Source organism: Eurosta solidaginis, chromosome 1, assembly GCF_040869045.1.
Source record: "Eurosta solidaginis isolate ZX-2024a chromosome 1, ASM4086904v1, whole genome shotgun sequence".
In the NCBI taxonomy this organism is placed as follows: domain Eukaryota; kingdom Metazoa; phylum Arthropoda; class Insecta; order Diptera; family Tephritidae; genus Eurosta; species Eurosta solidaginis.
In genome coordinates, this window is record NC_090319.1 from 387974882 (window position 1) to 387994426 (window position 19545).

A 19545-nucleotide genomic window follows, 5' to 3' on the forward strand; every position below is an offset into this window, starting at 1 on the left:
GGGAGCTGTTATCGGCATACAGTAGTCCGTTCTGTCCGGGATGAAGTCGAAACTGGTAAGAAGGCTAGAGTGTCCGCGGTCAGAAAGTCTATATCCCATATCACGAAGCCTTACCAACGACCTTGCCGCGGCCGCCTTTCCCCCAATATCTACTGGGTATATGTTCAGCATGACGTTCAGTGCCAAGGTAGGCGTTGTTCTGAGAGCGCCACTGATACCGATCAGCGCCGTCCGTTGCACTGACACTAACATTTTGGAGGTGCTCGCCGTGTCCAGTGCTTTCCACCAGACCAGCACCCCATATAGCAGAATCGGTTTGACCACCATCTCATAAAGCCAGTGTACTATTCTTGGCGAGAGTCCCCATCTCTTTCCGATAGCTCCTCTGCAGCAGTACAAGGCAATGGCGGCCTTCCTGGCCCGATCTTCCACATTGGGTCTCCAGGACAGTTTCTTGTCCAAAACAATCCCCAAATATTTAACCCTATCAGAAAGTACCAACGGTACCCCTCCAATCGAGGGAGTTCTGAAATCGGGCACCTTATATCTTCTTGTGAAAAGGACCAATTCCGTTTTTCCCGGGTTGACCGCCAATCCACATGATTCAGCCCACCTAGCCACAGTATCCAGGTAGCCCTGAAGAACATCGCGCAGGGCGCCCAGAAATTTGCCTCTGACTAGGATAGCGAGGTCATCTGCATAGGCAACCACCCGACAACCATTGGCTTCCAGCTCCACAAGAAGCTCGTTGACTACCACAACCCAGAGGAGAGGAGATAGGACACCCCCCTGTGGCGTGCCCCTGCACACCTTCCTCTTAATTGTGGCCCCTCCCCACTCCGCTGCGACAATTCTGCCGCATAGAAGTTTGCTAATAAATTCAACCAGAGCCGCCTCGACTCCTAAACCCACCAGAGCTCTTTCGATTGACCCCGGTAAGACATTGTTAAAAGCTCCCTCGATGTCTAGAAAGGCACCCAGAGCATACTCTTTGTGTTCTAGGGACCCCTCTATTTGCTTTACAATCGAATGGAGAGCCGTTTCCGTCGATCTGCCCTTGCAGTACGCATGTTGTGAAGCCGACAGTAACCCCCGAGGTATCCTTTCCCGTAGGTACAGGTCAATCAACCGCTCAAACGTCTTAAGAAGAAACGACGAGAGACTGATTGGCCTGAAATCCTTAGGTGATACATGAGAGCTTCTGCCGGCCTTCGGAATGAAAATAACCCTAACCGTGAGCCAAGACTTCGGGATATAGTTAAGCCTGAGGCAGTTAGTATATATGATGGCCAACCAGCGGCAGGAAATCCCCAAAGACCTTTGAAGCTGCGCAGGAATGATTCCATCCGGGCCCGGAAACTTATAGGGCTTGAGCGACCCTATAGCCCAGGTTATCTGACTTTCCCGTATTGGAATGGCAGGCACTTCTGCATGGCCAACGACCGCCGACCATGCAGGCGAAGATCCCTGCGCAACTGGGACATCGGGAAAATGATTGTCCAGTAAAAGCCTTAGGGACTCCTCGCTACTCATCGACCAGTCCCCACCATCATCTCTCAGATACCCCAGAGGAGCGGGGTTCCTAGAGAGTATTTTTCTAAATCTCGCGGATTCATTGCAGCCTTCTACGTTTTCGCAGAAGCTTCGCCATGCATCTCGCTTGGCTATCCTTATTTCATATTTATAAATCCCCAGACTCACCTTATAGAGCTCCCAGTCCGAGGGTAATTTACTCCTCCTGGCTCTGTTGAAGAGTCGCCGACTGGACGCTCTTAGGTCGTCAAGAGAATCCGACCACCAGGGCGGCTTGCCCTTCCCCCTGTCAGTTTTCAATGGGCAGGACAGCTGAAAGGCGCTATTGCTTGCCGAGGTGAAGTTTTCCACCAGAACGTCTATCTCAGATTCGGACAGGCCCGAACTAATGATAGGCACCGCAGGCAGTAGCTCTCCCAGCTTCCTACAATGCAAGTCCCAGTTAGTACTTTTAGGGTTCCTAAAAGATATTTTACCGGGACGTTCTTCGTTCACTGAGAACTGAATATATCGGTGATCAGAGAAGGAGTGCTCGTTGCGAACCCTCCATCCAGATATCCGCCCTTCCAGTTCTCTACTAACCAGGGTGAGGTCCAGGACCTCCTCCCTTAACGCAGTAATAAAAGTCGGGTCATTCCCCCTATTACATATACAAAGTCCCTCATCTACAATAAAAGTAAATAAAGACTCACCTCTAGTGTTGGTATCCGAGCTTCCCCAAATGCTATGATGGGCATTTGCATCGGCACCGATGATCACGCCAACACCTCTCCGCCTTGCTTCAGCGGTGATTTCACCCAGTATCGCAGGTGGTGGTCCCACTACGTTCCCGTGGGGCATGTACGCTGAGACCACCCACATTTCATTACTTCCTCGCTCGAGGCAGACCGTGGTTACGTCAGCATTGCTGAAATTAGAGAGAATAAAAGCTTTAATTTCTTTTTTAACAAGCACACAGGATCTAGGCCTACTTGCCTCCACATGCACCAAGGTGTTGAATTTTCCAGTCCTTAATCCAGAAATCTTACTGCCGTTACTACTCAGCCACGGCTCCAAATTACTCTTATAACATAAATCATAAATTATATAACATTAAGCATAAATCATATATCATGAGTCATAAATCATATATCATAAATCTTAAGTCATAAACCATAAATCATTAATCATAAATCCTTAATCAAAAATTATAAGTCATAAATCATAGGTCAAAAATCATTAATCATAAATCCTTAATCAAAAATTATAAGTCATAAATCATAGGTCAAAAATCATTAATCATAAATTAGAGTTCAATAAGCATATTTTTATTTATCATACGCAACGATGAAATTGTACTAATTTAATAAAAATATGTATTCAGTAATTGTTGTAGTGTGTAATTTGTTTAGTTGCTCGCCTATTCAGCTTCACTCATTATGAAAATCTTTGGTGAGCGTTAGTCTGAGTATATTTCTACGTCACCGCTGTTGTGTTGCTATAGCCTAGCAATAGGCAAATGCTAAAAAGAGTTTTCACTCAAAATTTCACTAAGATTCTGTCAGTGAAAAATTATTTCGACTTTCGATATGAAAATATCAAAAATTTTCGCGGTCACAAGGTAAAATTGTGAGATCTCCTTGCTATGTTACGAATTGGTTTTGGACCGGGAGAGATCGACCGACTCGTATACTCGTACTCGTATTAAAATATATCTATTTTTTTGAAATAATATTTTTTTATAACCAATTTCATACTAAAATACACATACACATATATATATATATCTATAATTCAATAATTTTAGTGGATATTTTCAAGTTTTAAAAAATTAAAAAGTGCAGTTAATTGACGAAACTAGAAGACTAAATATTGTTTAAAAATAAAAGCTGGTATTCGTTGCAAGGGACCCAAAAGATTACCTAGGCAACGAATGTCCTGCACAACGAAACAAAAAATAAATAATATTTAAGATAATAATTAAATGTTAGCGCAAAAATAAAAAATTACGAAATGAACGACGTGAGACGGGCGAGATAACCGCGCATGAAAAAAATATAAAAAAATTTTGCTTAGTGTACTAAATTTATTTCATAAATCATAAATCATTTTAATAAATTTAAAAACTTTTACTTTTTCTAGAACAAAAATTTTTTAATATTTTTGTTGCAGTGCATTTCAACGACGAAATATAAATAAAAGTTTTATATTAATGCAGAATACGAAGGCGAAGAACTAAATAATTTTTTCTACTTAACATATTTTTTGTGTAGTTTGTTTAATAAAAGCAACAAAACTAGATTTATGAAGTGGCCTAAGTACTAACGACCTTCGCAAAACTTGGAGAGGAATACTGAACGAAGCGGAATTTCCGGTTTATGATGCGGTGGTTTGCATTTTTGGTCCTATTGGGACTGATCCTGTCGGCCATCTCATTCAACGGTAAATAAATATATGCATATATGTACTTTTTTGGTTATTTTCGGCGTGCTATACTTGTCATTGCATTTAGAAAGGACACCAAGGTCACTATGAATTTCAATCGCTTCGGAAGTCAAAAATTTTCCTTAAAAAATGTACTGAAAATTAAACGAATGAAAAATATTATATAATATTTTTGTAGGCAAAGGCCAATACACAAAAAAGATTTTTGTCGCTGTCGCTGAAATTGTACGCCTTTAATAACTCACAATACCCTAGCAAAAGCCAAGGCAGCAACAACAATATTTGTTCTTATGCCAAAATTGCCACAGCATCACCCTCGTCCATTAGAACTGCCGCTAACACCGTCAGCACTTAGATTCTGCGTATGTATGTGTGTAGCACTGGCGACAGTGATGCTTAAACACAAAAAAAAACAGCAATCGTCATATTTTGGCGGCAACAACAACACCCAGTGTAAGCGATTTATTATGCAATTTTTTCATATTGCTGTTTTTTTTTGTTTTTTTAATTGGAAAGATTTTTGATTTTGTGTGTTCTGCTTTCGTGTTGTTAGTTAGCAATAGAATTTGAAATTGCTAAATATTTTTCGTTAGCTGTTTGTTTCGTGGGTTGCGAGCGTAAATAGATTTTCTCGTATGCCTCGAGTGAAAACGTTGATGTAGCGATAAATATAAGGCCGATATTTGACGAGTTGAGCAAGAAGCTGCATACTCAAAAACTCAAAAATATTTGCACAAGGCCTCTAACGCCAAACCAAAAACGTGAAACACCCTTTTTGAAAGACAAAAATAAATGGTAGATAGAAGGGAGAGGGAAATTTTAAAATATATATTTGAAGGTATAAAATTGTGAAAAATATATGAATATGAAGAAGACGACATTGAAAGTCAAAATGTACAACAACAACAGGTGCCTTCTATAGAATTTGTCCGTGCATAAATTTACGGTAAACACCTCCAGTGCTATATATGCATCATTAGGCACAGTGGTCTATAATCGTTTTTTTTGCGTGCTGAGGTGGAAAATGCCTATGCACTACATTTCTTGTCGTCACAGCAGCAGTATGCCCGTGAACTAAAAACCACCCCTTTCGAAACCGTCGCCCACCCCGAAAACGCTTCTTTATTACTTCAGGATGGCCTTCCATATTTCTCGTTTTTTAAGAGCCTTCTGTTGCTCCTGCATCGCTTTTTTGTTCTGAGTGTGGTTTCTACGAAGTTGCTGATTTGTTGCCACTCTTCAACATTTTTGCTGTAATATTGTCAACTGTGAGTTGGCCTACTCATTCCTTGAGTATCCATTGCGAGCATTTGAAAAAAGTGTGTTCAGCATCGCATCTTCGGCCTTTTTTATACTGTGCAGGTATATTTTGAAGTACCCATGTCCAGAAAGCATTTGGGTAAAGTAGCAGTTTACCTCACCAAAGCTTCTGGTGCTCCATGCTTCAACATCTGTGATTAGTTTCGCTGTCCATCTGCCTCGTTGTTAATTTTCCCATCGTTCTTGCCACATCTTAAAATTTTCCTCCCTGCTCTTCTTGACAACGACTTTCATAAGCTTTTGCTCAGTCTGCTGTTTCCCAGGAAGATCTTCTTTCCAGCACTAGTACGCCGATGGGATTGTTCCGGTAATCACTTGAACGGCTGCACCTGATACAGTGCGATCGCTTCACACTTTCACGTTGATCACTTTCTTTGATGTTGTATTTCCGTATATCCGAAGAGGGTTTTAAGCTAACTGCTAGCGTTATTGCGCCCAAAGAGCATTTTCCTGGACTGAAGCCATGTTGTCTGGGTGATAGTCCTCCAGCTTTTTCTACGGCGTCTTCGATTCGTCGTTTTTTGAGAGCATTTCACAAAAAGTGTTCCGGCCGAGTCGACCATGCATGACAGCCGGTACTCTGACGGCGAGTTCGGATCCCCTTGTATTTGTTAGTTAATACAAGCATACAAGCTGCTACATTTTCCTAGTTTCGCGGAAAAGGCCGTCCTTTAGATAGCGTTATACATATCCAGCCTGTTCCATGGGAGCATTTTTTGCAATTTCTTTAATGGCTTCTGCTGAGATACCATCTGGTCCTGCGCCCTTATGGTTTTTCAAGCTTCTTACTGCAAATTGTAAATCTTGAGAGATAAATGGCGCCTCCCACTTCCGTTTTTTGCTGTTGGTAATAGCGACCTTCAGGTGCTTTCTCTCTTTGTTGTATGACTTCCACAAAAGTTTGTGCAAGCGTCTCAACCTTTAACGTATATAGTCACTTTAAGCAAACATGTTTTGCCTTATCTCTCCGTTTCTGTCTACCACTTAACGGATGTTTATTTGGTAGCATTGGCATAGATTTGTTGCATGCTTGTTTGAGTATGGTAGCTTTAAAACACTCTTCAACACTTGATGAGATGAGATTGGGCTTCAGATTGGACTTCAGTATTAAGATTCTGGACGTTCTGTCTGCGTGTGCTTCTAATTGTTTCCTCCCCAGGCCCTTCATGTAGTTCTACTTGAAAAGAGATGTATGGGATGAGATCGCTGCCACTAAACTCTTCCAGCACTTTCCAATCTTGTTTCTTAGCAGCCTGGTCTCCAGAAGGTGGTCTATTAGCCAGAGTTTATGACGATTGGTCTCAGCCTTGCCGCCATGTCAGTACCCATCTTCCTCTTACGTTAGTCGTTGACATTGCCTACTCAATACCTCTTGATTTAAAGTCACCTGCTATGTTTGTATGCATTTTGTAGTAATTATTGCAAATCTACTACAAACGAATTAAATGATTTGTTCTGGACAGGAAATACAAAATTTCCGCTTTGTTTAACTTTAGATACTTTGTTTCCATAAACAGAGCAAAGCAAATACCAGTTTCTTTGCAACCGCCAACAACAAAAAGCATAGCTTTGACACATCATATCACAGAATGTATGTACTGTGAAATGAATAAATTATGCGAAAAGAAGGCAATTGAGATGAATTTTCAACAACTAAGTCATGTCGTGGTTGAATGTGTTTGTAACAGTTCAACCTTCGCGGGAGTGCGGGTTCGAATCCCACTGCCGGGAGAAAAGGGTTTGACAGCTGTCGCATTGTCCGTGCTGATGTCACGTTGTTTAGATTCTTTCCAAATTAATAAATAAACTTAAAATTTAAAATCGACCACTGTAATACGCCTCAGCTTCTACTATTTAATTTATTATAAATTTAATTTTAGCAATGGGCGAAAAGAATAACGCGTGCGAGGTAAAAAAAATATAAAAGTGACATAAATTTTAAAAAATTAGTTAGATGAAAAGTGTTCGGTGCTCTTAAATACGAGTATACACGGTGTCAAAAAGTTTTAATAGAAAACTAAAATCCTTTTAAAACAAAATATATCGTAAACTCTTGACAACTTTTGTTTCAAATCTATATATATATAAAGAAGTGCACATTTTGATTGTCGCTCCATAACTCGAGAACGGCTCTACAGATTTCCATGAAATTTTTAGGAAAGATACAGGAAGGAGATATGATGGTTAGTTGATTTTGAAATCCCAAATCGGTTTAGCCATATATATATAAAAATAAAATTCTGTGTGTGTGTGTGTGCTCGCTATGGAAACGTATTTCCCACACATCAATCATCGCCAAATTTTGGTTATGGGTTCCTTCGATCAACGGGAAGGTTTTAGGCTAAAAATAATTACGATATATAAAAGGGGCATGGCACCTCCCATACAAATGGAATCTTTGGTACTTCATACCTTTGAAGGTATACATGCCAGAACATTGAAATTCAGTAAGGAGTTATATGAGGTCAATCCCTAACACCACCAAGAAAATGCGGAATTTGGAGAAAGGGGGCGTGGCACCTCCCATACAAATGGAATATATTATACTGCATATATCTGGATGTCGTAATGGTTGGATAATTAAAATTGGTAAGGAGCTATGTGACGTTAAGTCCTAAAACCTCCAGTAAAATGAGGAATGGTGAAAAACTATGGCTGCCGTACAAACTTAAGTTATTTTAACACCTAAAGTTTGGCTGCATTGTTGAGTTTAGCCGTTATGCCTTTTGGACGTTTAGTAATCTGCCGCTGTTAAAAAAATTGTTTAGCTTCAGTCTATCTACATCTTCTATAAAAATCAAATTCTGTGTGTGTGTTCCCTATGAAAACGTGTTTGCTATACTTCGATCATCACCAAATTTTGGCTCGAGGTTCATTCGATCAAGACGAAAGTTTTTCATATTTCAGAATTAAGAATTTTAAATTTAAATGTTTTTGTTTTTGGCTATGCGAAAGAACTATCTTAGCTCCCAAAAATGATCATGTTAACAAAATCAATGATCGCTTTCAAAATCAATTTCCTGGCGAAGTGACGAAATATAAATCAATCAACACAGTTACAGATGAAGATAAAATTGTGAATTATCCAACTGAATTTCTATACTCCTTAGAACCAAAAGGAATGCCTGCGCATATATGTATCAACTTTGAAAATTGGCTCACCAGTCATGCTTCTTCGGAATGTAATCAAAGCAACAATCATCAGCGGTAAAAGCAATACAATAATATAAAATAAGATACAATAAGATACAAGAATAAAATTTTTTAACAGAAAATTTCACCAAATATGCGTGCAAAATTCAATTCAATTTACAGAACAATAAATTAAATTATCAACAAACAAAACAGAAAAAATAACGCAACATCCATTCGATCTCGGGCGTTTCAACGTGCGCCTGGTAAAGCTAGTAACTTATATTTCTTTAAATACTTTTTTAGTAGGTTTATATCAATTTCGTCTTTTTTTGGTAACTCGAACAAAGTAACTAAAGAAGGGTAATCGCTTTTTAAAAGAGCAACAAGCGGCACGAACCATTTCCATCGACATTTCGTCCCATATTTTAAGTAAATCCTTCGAAAAGTTTCTAAGCTTTTTTATTAATGACTGCTAAGCTTCATAATAATGTAACCCTATACAACGAAGTCTGATGAATTGAGAGCAGGACTGCTAGGAGGCCGCTTGTCCTGGTGCTTGGACTCCATCGTACGACACGCAAAGACTTGAGACTGTCGTATTTTGAGCTTCAGATCAATGATTCTTGATTTAGAAAAATCAATTCATTGATTTAAAAATAAGTTCCAAAGTTTGTATACGAGCTTTTTGGACACCCTGTACTAGGGTCTGGGGAGTTATAACAAGTGTACCAGAGCTCTAACGCTTACCACCCAAATCACTAGCTATACATATTTTTATATGAAATTAAACGGTATACAAAAAAGGTCTACAGTGATAGTTTGCTAAGTTGGCTCGTTAAGTAGTTAAGTTTAACCTCAATTTGTATGGAAGAACTAAGTCGCCATGGGACACCACTCTGTTTGGATGTTCCGAAATATATGTATTTTCACAGTACCAAAAGAAATAAAAATTTTCGGCCCACCCTACTCGGTACTTATGTATGCGTATGTTTTCTCTAAACAGCTAGTGTTATGACAAGCAATATCCGCGTCTGTAAAACTCCGACAAAAAGGAAGAATTCAATGGCGGGTTTCGTCGTTTTTCAGTCCGCCTTGTCCATATCGACGCCTGAGTGGAATATCAACCTATCTCAGTTTTTACTTCGAAAACGTCCAATTTTAGAATTTTTTCCCACAAACGCACTAGTAAAACAATAGCTTGTCGGTATGGATTGTTACCGAAAAGAAGCCGATGAAGATCTTCTCAAAGTTACCTCTGCTGTGGCTCAGCTTCAACTTCTAGGTAAGCTCTAGTTAGCTTAAAAAAATTAGCTTCCAGAGGTACACCTGTGTGTTTTCATATCGAACTTCACGAGTAGTTGGTACTTACGCCTTTTTTTATATTTTGCTCGTTCCGTTTTCATTGTATACGAGAAAAACAGGAAAAGTATGAGTCAAATTCCAGTAATAACACTAAAGCACTACACACGGTGTTTGACTATGAGCCTATAAGATCTTAAGGTTATTTTCACTGGTGTATATCTCGAACCCTCCTATAATTGACAGCTATTTTTATTTTTTCCATCTTGCCAGCGCAATTGTTACTAAAACAGATAATCGATAGGATATATCTGTGGTCACAAGTCATAATCGCCTAAGTCGAGATAGGATGATTGGAAAAATAAATGTTTGATAGAATTTTATACCTACTAAATAAATATTAAGGATTTTAGATTTTAGCAAATAAGGAAGGCTTATTGTGGGTGTAACCGAACATTACATACTCAGATGAGAGCTTTGGAGACAAAATAAGGGAAAATCACCATGTAGGAAAATGAACCTAAGGTAACCCTGGAAGGTATTAAAGAGTATTTTAAAAAGGATTGGGCCTTAGTTCTATAGTTCTATAGGCCTTTTCGAGATATCGCCATAAAGGTGGACCAGGGGTGACTCCATAATGTGTTTGTACGGTATGGGTATCAAATTAAAGGTATGAATGAGGGTTTTAAAAGGGAGTGGCCCTTAGTTGTAGTTGTAGTTGTTTTCGAGATATCGGCCAAAATGTGGACCAGGGTGACCCAGAACATCATCTGTCGGGTACCGCTAGTTTGTTTATATATGTAATACCACGAACAGTATTTCTGCCATGATTCCAAAGGCTTTTGATTTCGTCCTGCAGAACTTTTTCATTTTCTTCTACTTAATATGGTAGGTGTCACACCTACGTCAATAAACTAATCCAATTACCATGTTTCATCCCTTTTTTCGTATTTGGTATAGAATTATGGCATTTTTTTCATTTTTCGTAATTTTCGATATAGAAAAAATGACCACGCCATAGTCGGATTTCGGCCATTTTTTATACCAAGATAAAGTGAGTTCAGATAAGTACGTGAACTAAGTTTAGTAAAGATATCGCACACTAACTACAAAAGAGTCACAACTTAAAATTTTTCATAATCTGTTTTTTCCATAAACCAATTCACAGTACACATCTCTAACTGCCCCTTAAATTTCGTTGTCATTATTTTCTTCTTTAACTGGAAAATTACCGTTATGCCAGTTTTGGTGTTGATTGCATCGCTTGCGATCTACAAAAGAGTACTATTTTTAGTTGTGTCAATGTACTTAAGAACAAGTGAACAGTTTTTTACGCATAAAGTGTATTATTTTAAATTCTGACTATATTGTTGCAAAAAACTTTTAACTTTGTTGTGTATTAATTAAAATTGTGTCTTTTAATATGTAAAGAGTGAGTAAAGTTGCTTGTATTATTGTGAAATGTGCCTTTTTTGATGAAATAATTGTGAATGTACGAGTAGTAAATTTTCTTAGAAATAGTCATAATTCAAAATTGCTATATATTTTGTTCGTAAACAAATAATTACAATAAAATTTCGTAAATTCGTTTTATAATGAAGGTATCCTTCTTTGTAAAACTGGATTTCAGTATAACATTACAGACGTTTTCACATAAACCGTTTTTCTTCTCTCGTGGACATTTACATTTTTTCAAGTTGTGACTCTTTTGTAGTTAGTGTGCGATATATCTATTTTTGCTCAAGTTTTCGTGTTAACGGCCAAGCGGAAGGACAGACGGTCGACTGTGTATAAAAACTGGGCGTGGCTTCAACCGCTTTAGCCCATTTTCACAGAAAACAGTTCTCGTCATAAAATATATGCCCCTACCAAATTTCACAAGGATTGGTAAATTTTTCTTCGACTTACATATGGCATTAAAAGTATTCTAGACAAATTAAATGAAAAAGGGCGGAGCCACGCCCATTTTGGAATTCTCTTTTATTTTTGTATTTTGTTGCACCATATCATTACTGGAGTTGAATGTTGGCATAATTTACTTATATACTGTGAAGATATTAAATTTTTTGATCTGACTTACACAATTTTTTTTTTTTTTTTTTTTTGAACGTGGGCGTGTTCGTCATCCCATTTTGCTAATTTTTATTTAGAACACATATAGTAACAGGAGTAACGTTGCTGCCAAATTTCATAATGATATCTTCAACGACTGCCAAATTACAGCTTGCAAAACTTTTAAATAACCTTCTTTTAAAAGTGGGCGGTGCCACGCCCATTGCCCAAAATTTTACTAATTTTCTATTCTGCGTCATAAGGTCTACCCATCTACCAAGTTTCATCGCTTTATCCGTCTTTGGTAATGAATTATCGCACTTTTTCGGTTTTTTTAAATTTTCTATATCGTCCGATTTCGTTCATTTTAAATAGCGATCTGAGATGAGTGCCCAGAAACCTACATACCAAATTTCATCAAGATACCTCAAAATTTACTCAAGTTATCGTGTTAACGGACAGACGGACGGACGGACGGACCGACATGGCTCAATCTAATTTTTTTTCGATATTGATGATTTTGATCTATGGAAGTCTATATCTATCTCGATTCCTTTATACCTGTACAATCAACCGTTATCCAATCAAAGTTAATATACTCTGTGTGCAAAGCACGCTGAGTATAAAAATGTTATTTTTTCATGTAAAGTTGTTACTACAGGAATGAATGCAAATATATTTCTCATACGCCACGGTGCACCACTGCCATACGAAATTTTGGTAGGTTTGCATTTCTTAATAGTTTTGAAGCTGTATGAGGCTATCCAGCATGTTTTCTCAGCTGAAGAAAACTCTTTCTCCGACACTTGAATAATTTTTTATTTCGGACTGTGTATGTTTTATATTATGCAAAAACCAAAATATTATTTGCATAAAAATATAAAATTTGCATAAAAATAAAAATTTAAATTCGTTTTAAAGATCACAAATGCAGATTTAGGTTTTTTCGAAAATTTTCCAAATTTAAAAATGATAACATAAAAAAAAATTTTCGAGTCTTTAGGCGTAAAAACAGCGGGCGAAAATTAATTCAAATATACAAAACGCCCACTCATGGCATATGGACAGACGCCTTGACCGTATGATAAATGCCTGTCAAATATGTTAATATGTATTTGCGCTTGTATAAGTACAAGGGTATAATGAAAATGTGTTTATTATTTTTACTCATTTTTTTATGACAGATGAATTCTAATTTCGTTAGATCATTAACAAATGATGCACAAAAAAAATTCAGTGATAAATTGTAATAAAAAAGTTGTTTAACCTCTAGCGAAGTTTAGGAAAATAAGAACAGAGGCAAGTGATAAAAAGGTAATTGGAAAATAAAAAAAAAATAAAATATTTCTGATTAAATATGAGCGAGTAATAAAAGTCATTCATATATTAGATTTATATTTGGCAGTCAGTTTGCGTATATTAGCGTGGCAGAGTTTCGAAAAAGCCAATGGGCACAAAGCCAGTCGAGATTCAAAGAGAAAAGCGAATAAAAGAAAAGAAAACTATGAAAGCTAAGACATACAAGTATATATGTATATAATTATATACATAGTACGAGTATTTTAGCAACGAGTGCAGAGATCGCAAAATTTAAAATAAATTATTAATATTAATCGGTAATTAGATAAATTAATGTCAAGTTTACTTAGCGAACACAGCAACAAGCAAACACCAGCGCCATCTATCACTGAAAAATAGAAAATAATTATTCAATTATAAATTGTTAGATTTGTTGAGCTAGAAGATTTCGCAGAATGAATACAATTTAAGGTTTGAAGAAAACTTAAGTTACATATCCATATGTCCCTGATGATGACTTCAGATTGAAGTCGAAATATCAACAAATAAATTATAAATGAATATAAACAGGAAATAAGTTTTATTCATTCTGCGAAGCCTTCTAGCTCAACAAATCTGACAATTTACAACTGAATAATTATTTTCCATTTTTCAGTAAAAGATGGCGCTGGTGTTTGCTTGTTGCTATGCTGGTCTTTCGCTACATTTTTCACAAGAATTAATTGTTATAGGCCTTTAGCTCGAATTCGAACCAAGAATCATTAATAGTAGACTTTTTCTTCATGTAAACTTATTTCATTACAAAACAGCATACAAAATTTAAAAGTGCAACTATTTTCCTTGAAATGAAATTTTAATTTTTTGGAAGGCTCCATTTGTGATTTTGAATATTGCTCATGATGTAATAAAACCAGACAAGTGTAGTCAGTATTACAAAATTGAGTCGTATTTGCCCTCATAACTTAAAGTGTTGCTTCATGATTTTTCTTCAACATTGATCAATTTTCAGTGAAAGTTTAACTTCATTGGCCGTTTAAACTAAGTTTAAACCCAATTTGAAGCCTTTTAGTGATATTTAAACTTTGTTTAAACGCACATCTTAGTAGGGTTTAACAAAGTTTAAACGAACGGGTGATGGTGCTCGGTTAAGCGCCAAAGAAGTAAGTAAGTAAGATGGTGCTCGACTTTGCTCCCATCCGTGCTATAGAGATAGTAGTGGGCCCCCCTCGCGTTAGGGAGTTAGAATATACCCGCGGTAGGTATGCCTATCGTAAGAGGCGACTAAAGTACCAAATAAATTCAAGGGATTGCAGGCGTAGGGTGTAGTATTGAAAAATTGTATGGAATACTAGACAATGTATAAGCGTAGACGTAGTGTGTGGTTTTGTTGTGACGTATGGAGTAATAGAAAATGTAGTAGTTATGGTCATTTCGCTGTACCGTGAGGTGAGAACAATGTATAAGGTAGAGTTAATAAGAGCGAAAAGATGGACCAACTGAAAGAAAATACGTCACCTATATATAAATTAAAGTCTCTGAGCATGTTCGCCAGTGCAGGGAGAGATGTACAAACTGGGTGACGTGCAATAGTGTCAATGGAACTAACGTCAATTGACATAAATGCGCTTTTGAAAGAGAATTAATGTGAATGACACTAATTCCAAATCCGAATTGACTTAAGTACGCTTTGGGAGTATTTAGCGCCGCCCATGCAAAAAGGAGCTGAGAGGAATAAGATTATGTCTTGCGTTGCGATTATTAGCCCAAATCTGGCGTTGATCTGACCAAATTAACATTTTTTTATTTGCTTTAATCTTCATAATTTCTGAAAAGCGCTGCAGGGGAAATTTAGAATTAAAAATCGCGCAGTGGCCCTTTTGTGAAATTTTGGAATTCATTCGAAAAATATATTAATATCGTATCGATATGAAAAGAAATTTTAGAATTAAAAATAACGCGATTTTTTTTCCAAATTTTCGCCGGCGACGCTTTTTTTATGTTAATATTTAATGTTAAAAAAATTTTTAATCTTATTGTAATGGAAAACAAATATTTGGAGTTAAAATTTGTGCGACTTTTATTTAAAAGGTCAGTGGTGGTGTCCATAAGAAGTTTTGATATCAATTCGCTTTTGCAAAAAGAAATTATGTCAAATCGGAGAAAAATTTTTTCAGACATTAATTCGCTTTTGAAAAAATAACTAATGTTAATGACGTTGACTCGAGCATAGCTTTTGACATAAATTCACTTTCAAAAGCGTATTAATGTCAATTGACACTATTGCAAGTCACACTAAACTAAAAAATTATAATTAAATAAAATTTATAAAATAAAATAAAACAAAATACAATGAAACAAAATAAATAAAATTAAAAAAATAAATAAAATAAAATAAAAATAAATAAAAAAATTTAAATAGAGTATCCAATCTATTTAAATAAAATTAAATGAAATGAAATATAAAAAAAAATAAAATAAAAAACAATTAAATTAAATAAAATAAAATGAAATGAAAGAACATAATTCAAAATAAATAAAAAAAATAAAATGAAATGAAACGAAATGAAATAAAACAAAATAAATTCAAAAAATAAAATAAAATAAAATCGACTTTTAATAGACGAGTTATCGGTTTGTTATCGAAAAACTATGAATTTATTAATGACTCGTTTTCAAAAATAAAACAATAACTTGTTATCGGTTGTTGCCTATAAGAAGCCGATGATGCTTCTCTAGGAGAAAACTATTTGTTTTTGGTATATTTAGATCTGTTGTGGTGTTAAGGCAACCAACCCTTGGGCGAGCTCTAATTAACTTTAAACAATTTTTTCAGACGTACCTCTGTAAATTTACACATCAAACTTCACGAGGATAATCCCATATTTTTTCTTTCAATTTTGCACCTATTCGAAACATGGGGTATCACCATGAAAACCATCTCCTGTAAATTTTTATTTTTGTTGGTTATGCATTGTTAGGGCTCGATATAAAAAATAAATGTCGGTAAAGTTTTAGCAGAGTTTGTGTGGGAAATAAGTGTGCCTTCAATTGAAAAAAGCAATTTGTACGTAATACTAAAAGCTGATGTTTGAACAATCTATTTTCACACCCAAATGAAGCTTTAAAGCCTTTGTGGTAAAAAGAAGAAAATTTTTGTTTTGAAAACTTCCAATGCAGCTATGTACATAGTTATCAAGATGTGTGCATTTTGAAATAGCATGCCACAACAACAATAAAAATAAAAACTGAGCAAGCAATAAATTAAACCAATAACAACAACGACTCATTTGTTAGCGTAAATTAATTAATTGAATCAAATGCAATGACAAATACATATAAAAATAGTAGACGCCAATATTTCTTTTTCTCACACATACATTTGTATGTACATACACGTATTTTAAAATATTATTATTTTTTATCTTAGGTGCGTTAGTCAGTGCTGACGGCTCCAATCTTGAACCGAGTGAAGCTCAATGTCGCCCTTATATTGAAAAGGCGATAAACGAACTGAAAACAGGTGATCCGAGCGATGAATTAGGTGAGTATGATTAGATATGCGTGTAATATACTTTGTGTTTGGTTATTTATACATATTTACATATGTACATAAAATGGTCCGCGTATACAATGTGCGCTTAAGCATACGTATGTTTGTACTCAAATCATGAAAGAGTACCAAACATTGACGTTGACAAATACAATTGACACATTTAAATGTATGAATTCTAATCTGCCACGTATGTGAAATATTTTTCGGGTGACATATGACCATCGATATCTTGACGTGCGTGAAGAAGATTTTCCTCGTGTTCCAGTGGTATGTGATCCATACGTTGTTGCATTTGCATGTTAAATCTCTATCCGTATCTGGTTCATGTACCACTGGAACACGAGGTTTATGTTCACATAAATGTTGCTTAGTTTGAGTTTTAGTGTTGTTACATCACCTCCTTAGTACTAGTATCCGGCGCTCCATTTCGCTCTCTTACTTCTTTGTTGTTTTCCCTATAATAACTTTATTTTGTATTAATTTTTTTAATAAGTTATTTTTCTTTCTTTCGGCGGGGGCGTCACCTCAGTGCTCCGAGTTATCATCTCTTAGCAATCGTTCTTTAGATTGTCTATGATCATGTTTGACTATTTTACTGTTTTTCAAATAGGACAGTTTTACCACTCTTTCACTGAATTAATTTATCAGCGTCATTGTTATTTCGACAGAATGGCGGGTTGGTTTCTGTCTTAGATTCTCTCCATCCTTTGATTGGCTTATAACATTTCTTTTTCCTTTCCTCAATGCCTCCACTCAGCGGAAATAAAATGTAACGCCAGTCAGGAGCAACATTTCTTTACATTCTATGATTTTGTTATTTTAAACAGCCTGTACGACGATCATTGTGTTTTATCTTAAAATTGATAGGTAGATCCTAATTTTTTGATCTGCTTTCTTGATTATAAATAAAAAATAATAAATGTAAGGCGCGATAACCTCCGAAGAGATTTTAGGCGAAGTTTCTCTTCCAATTTGGGTCGTGCTCCTTTTTTAATTTTTCCTACAAATTGGTGGGATGGGACCTAATTCTTTTATGCCGACTCCGAACTACATCTGCAAGGCATTATGAGTTTTCACTGAGAGCTTTCCATGACAGAAATACACTCAGAGTGCTTGCCAAACACTGCCGAGGGGCGACCCCGATTAGAAAAATTTTCTTCTCTCGCTACCATCACACCACGGTGGTCACCTTGATTAAATGGCATTGATTGAGATTTTACGGCGGGCCTAAAGTACAGAAAGTAGCAATAAGTTATTCGTAGTGCATGCTGCGTTTGTGATGATTTCTTTGGCGAGATTAAGTTTGCGCAACTATCCACTGCTATTCCTTGTCCCAAATAATAAGGTGGCCGCCCGATTTGGTATTCCAAATTTTAAACCTTTTATTGTTAAAAAAAAAAATAAAAAACCATTTATATTTAACAAAATTTTTTTCTTTGTACGCTGAAGAGTGACACTTTCCCGATTAAAATTATGACAGCTCATAAGCAGTGACATAATCGCAAGTAAAGAACTTAGGGCTATACCACTTAGGATTATGTCATGGTACCTCAGATAAGGGAGAAAAAAAGATTTTTTTTCCCTGGAATCTGTTAAATCGCTGTTTGATTACTTAAGTAATTTCTTCAAAAGTATTTTTCAAACATTTTTGTAAATGACTGATATATTGCGTTATTTACATATTTTAAAATATTTGCTTAGCACCCTGCTCATATTTCTAAATTTTTTTTTTAACTAGATTTTAAAAATGAATATTAATAGATTACAGTTTTTTATAGACAACTTTCAAAGAAAAGTTGGTTTGAAACATAAAAGAGCAATTAATGGCAATTCCAATAATTTTCCTCGAGCTCTCAGTGAAAACTCATATGCCTTGCAGATGCCGTTCGGAGTCGGCTAAAAACAAGTAGGTCCCGCCAATTTGTAGGAAAAATTAATAGGAGCACGACGCAAATTGGAAGAGAAGCTCGGCCTAAGAACTCTTCGGAGGTTATCGCGCCTTACATTTAGTTATTTTTTAAACAAACAAATTTTTCTTCCATTCTCGATAGCCATTCTTCCTGTCAGCTTATTTGTAGGAATTCACAATGACAATACCGATGGTATAAGAAAGAAGATAATTCCATTGTCGTTTGAAATCGTGGCCAACTAACCGACTAAACAGATTATTACATTTTGTGTCTTAACTAAAAAAACTTTCATGTTTATATTGGTTTGAAAAATTTGTTGCAACTTTTGTGCTCTATATCGGGAAAAATTGTGTAATAAAATTGTCGAAATTTTAAGTTGTTTATTTCTTCATAACATATATTGTAAATATCATTAGACCTCGTTGCAATCCGACCTTTATTTAGATCTATTATGCTTGCCCTTTCAGCCTATTACTGTATGTGGAGGCTTTTAATATATTTAAGTACCTCTTCAGGCGTTTTACTCCATATCTCCAAGATATTCAGAGTCATGCCACCCCGATGGGAGAGTCGCTGCCCCAAAACGATTCCAGCTTTCAAAAGCAACAGATTTGTTTATCGGATACATTTAACTTATTTACTGAAGACTACAGTGTCCCGTATACATAGTACCAAAAGAGAGTTCATATGGCCTCTCTGTTTGTGTTTGTGTTTGGCTGATGCTTTCGTTGCTGGAGGTGTAAACAATGTACCTTTGTACGTCCACATAATTGATCTGGCCAAAGAATGCTATTATAGCACCGTGATTGGCAAGGTAGAGCGGAGGGCACTAGTCTTCGGGAGCCTCATGCTTATTACAACACGATTAGACAGATAGTGGAATATCACTCTATCTCGGCTGTCGTTTCATCTTTTGAAATTTTTATAAAAATATCTCAGTTAAAAAAATATAAAGAAGCCAGAAGTGTTGTTTATTTTCTTTTTTTCTCTTTTTAACTTTCTAAAACAAAGTGCTAAAAG

General features: G+C 36.2%; 1 protein-coding gene across 9 annotated transcripts in view; it reads left to right on the top strand.

The window, feature by feature from the left end:
* The first annotated feature begins 3063 nt into the window (after nucleotides 1-3063).
* Nucleotides 3064-19545, top strand: part of LOC137238444 (uncharacterized) — a 28481-nt gene continuing 11999 nt past the window's right edge. For 2 of the 9 annotated variants that reach the window (XM_067763450.1, XM_067763458.1), the window contains exons 1-3: nucleotides 3064-3207; nucleotides 3685-3954; nucleotides 16490-16603. In XM_067763450.1, coding sequence (XP_067619551.1) covers nucleotides 3891-3954; nucleotides 16490-16603 — 178 coding nt within the window. In that variant the 5' untranslated portion in view covers nucleotides 3064-3207; nucleotides 3685-3890. Of the gene's footprint in view, nucleotides 3214-3265; nucleotides 3535-3654; nucleotides 3955-16489; nucleotides 16604-19545 lie in introns of those variants that run through there. The other 7 variants (XM_067763451.1, XM_067763452.1, XM_067763453.1 and 4 more) reach the window with 7 other exon arrangements.